This window comes from Eimeria mitis, genomic scaffold, assembly GCF_000499745.2.
Source record: "Eimeria mitis Houghton genomic scaffold, Emh_scaff1949, whole genome shotgun sequence".
NCBI lineage: Eukaryota > Apicomplexa > Conoidasida > Eucoccidiorida > Eimeriidae > Eimeria > Eimeria mitis.
In genome coordinates, this window is record NW_013570272.1 from 7,975 (window position 1) to 9,349 (window position 1,375).

The following is a 1,375-nucleotide window of genomic DNA, read 5'->3' on the forward strand; positions in this document are numbered from 1 at the left end:
CACGGCTGCCTTCGGGTACCTTTCTATCGCCACTGCCCACCACCTCCGCGTTGCTGTCTAGGAGCTGCAGGTCGTAGGAAGCTTCGTCAGCTGCTGTTGCTTGCGCCTCGGGCCCGTCTGGTTCTGCTGCAGCTGCAGCTGCTGCTGCTGCCTCTGCACCGATCTTCAGCAGACAGTGCGTGGCAGCCGCCTCGAACGAGACAACCTGGGGCCCCAGGGGCCCCCAAGGGTTGTAGGAGAGGTCTGTGAAGGCCCCCAGGTCTGCTGTGAGTTCATAGACCTGCCCTGGGTCTAGCGGCACGTCGACGTCTAGCTCGGCAACCCCCAGCTCCTCTTCTTGTTCTTCTGTGGCAGTTGCATCTTTGTTAGTGCTGCTGCTGGAGGCAAGGGAGGAGACTTTCGGGCTCCCGGAGGCGCCGGATGCTTGTGACTTCATGCGACGCACCCTAATTGTCGCGCCTCTCATGCCTGCCTCCTGGTCTGCTGGCCACTCGGCGACTGGGGCTTTCTGTCCGCGCGGAGTGAGGCGGAGAGAGGCCCAGTGGCCGTAGGTAATGGGTTTGTTGAACACGAGGACGACGGGTTCTACGGGGATCCCCGAGACGCTGTCCAGCTGTAGCAGATGCGGCCCCTGCTCAGGCACCTCCGAGGGGCCTCGCACCGCTCCAGTGGGCTCCGGCTGGGGGGGACCCACAGCCACAAGGTTAGGGGGTAGATGGTCTGGGGTTTGTCGGCAGACGAAGGCGGCGAATGGCTGCTCCTCGCGCTTCTTGCCCGTCCACTTGTGCCACAGGCCAGACGGGGGTAGCGGGGGTCCCCCCTTGGGGCCCCGGGGGGTTCCTTGCAGCAACGCAATGTCTGCGAACCCCAGGAAAGCGCTCTCGTCGAGGTCAGTGTCGACCACCCAGTTGCCTGGTTCCTCGGCTGTCTCTTGGCGGAAGTAAATGAAGAAGAAGTTTCCCTCGCCTCCCCTCCAGGCGGCATGGTTATTGATAGGGTCTATTGGGGTGTACAGACCGTTGCAGTTGCCGTTCTCCGTGCCGAAGCCCGTGACATACAACAACGGACAGCCCCCGTCCTTAGCGATTCTAAAGGTCAGGGGCCCCACGCCTTCGCACGGGTTCCCTGTGAGATCTATGACAAATCCAAACTCCATGCTAACAGTGTAATTCCCCTGAGGAAGAGACGTGAGTTCCTCGTCTGGCGTAACCAGCAGCATTTGCCCTTGACGCTCGAGAAGCCACTTACTCGTCCCGGTGTTCTCCTCTTGCCGATCTGCTGCTCCTGCTGCAGGAGCGGCGAGCAGAGGATGCGGCGGCGCTCGCCTGGCCCTGGGAAAGAGGGGAGGAGTGTAACGTAGGACGCTGAGGTCCTG

General features: G+C 62.1%; 1 protein-coding gene across 1 annotated transcript in view; it reads right to left on the reverse strand.

Annotated features, from left to right (window-relative positions):
• Positions 1-1,219, reverse strand: part of EMH_0046330 (Gigantic extracellular protein with interesting sushi (9x) and archaeal protease type repeats having the domain architecture: signal peptide-CRYPB(3x)-sushi (9x)-archaeoglobus type repeats (2x), related) — a gene marked incomplete at both ends in the record, with an annotated part of 2,073 nt that extends 854 nt beyond the window's left edge. Inside the window, one exon of the mRNA XM_013496153.1 lies at positions 1-1,219. Within this exon, the coding sequence (XP_013351607.1) occupies positions 1-1,219 (1,219 nt within the window).
• Between the last annotated feature and the right edge of the window lie 156 nt (positions 1,220-1,375).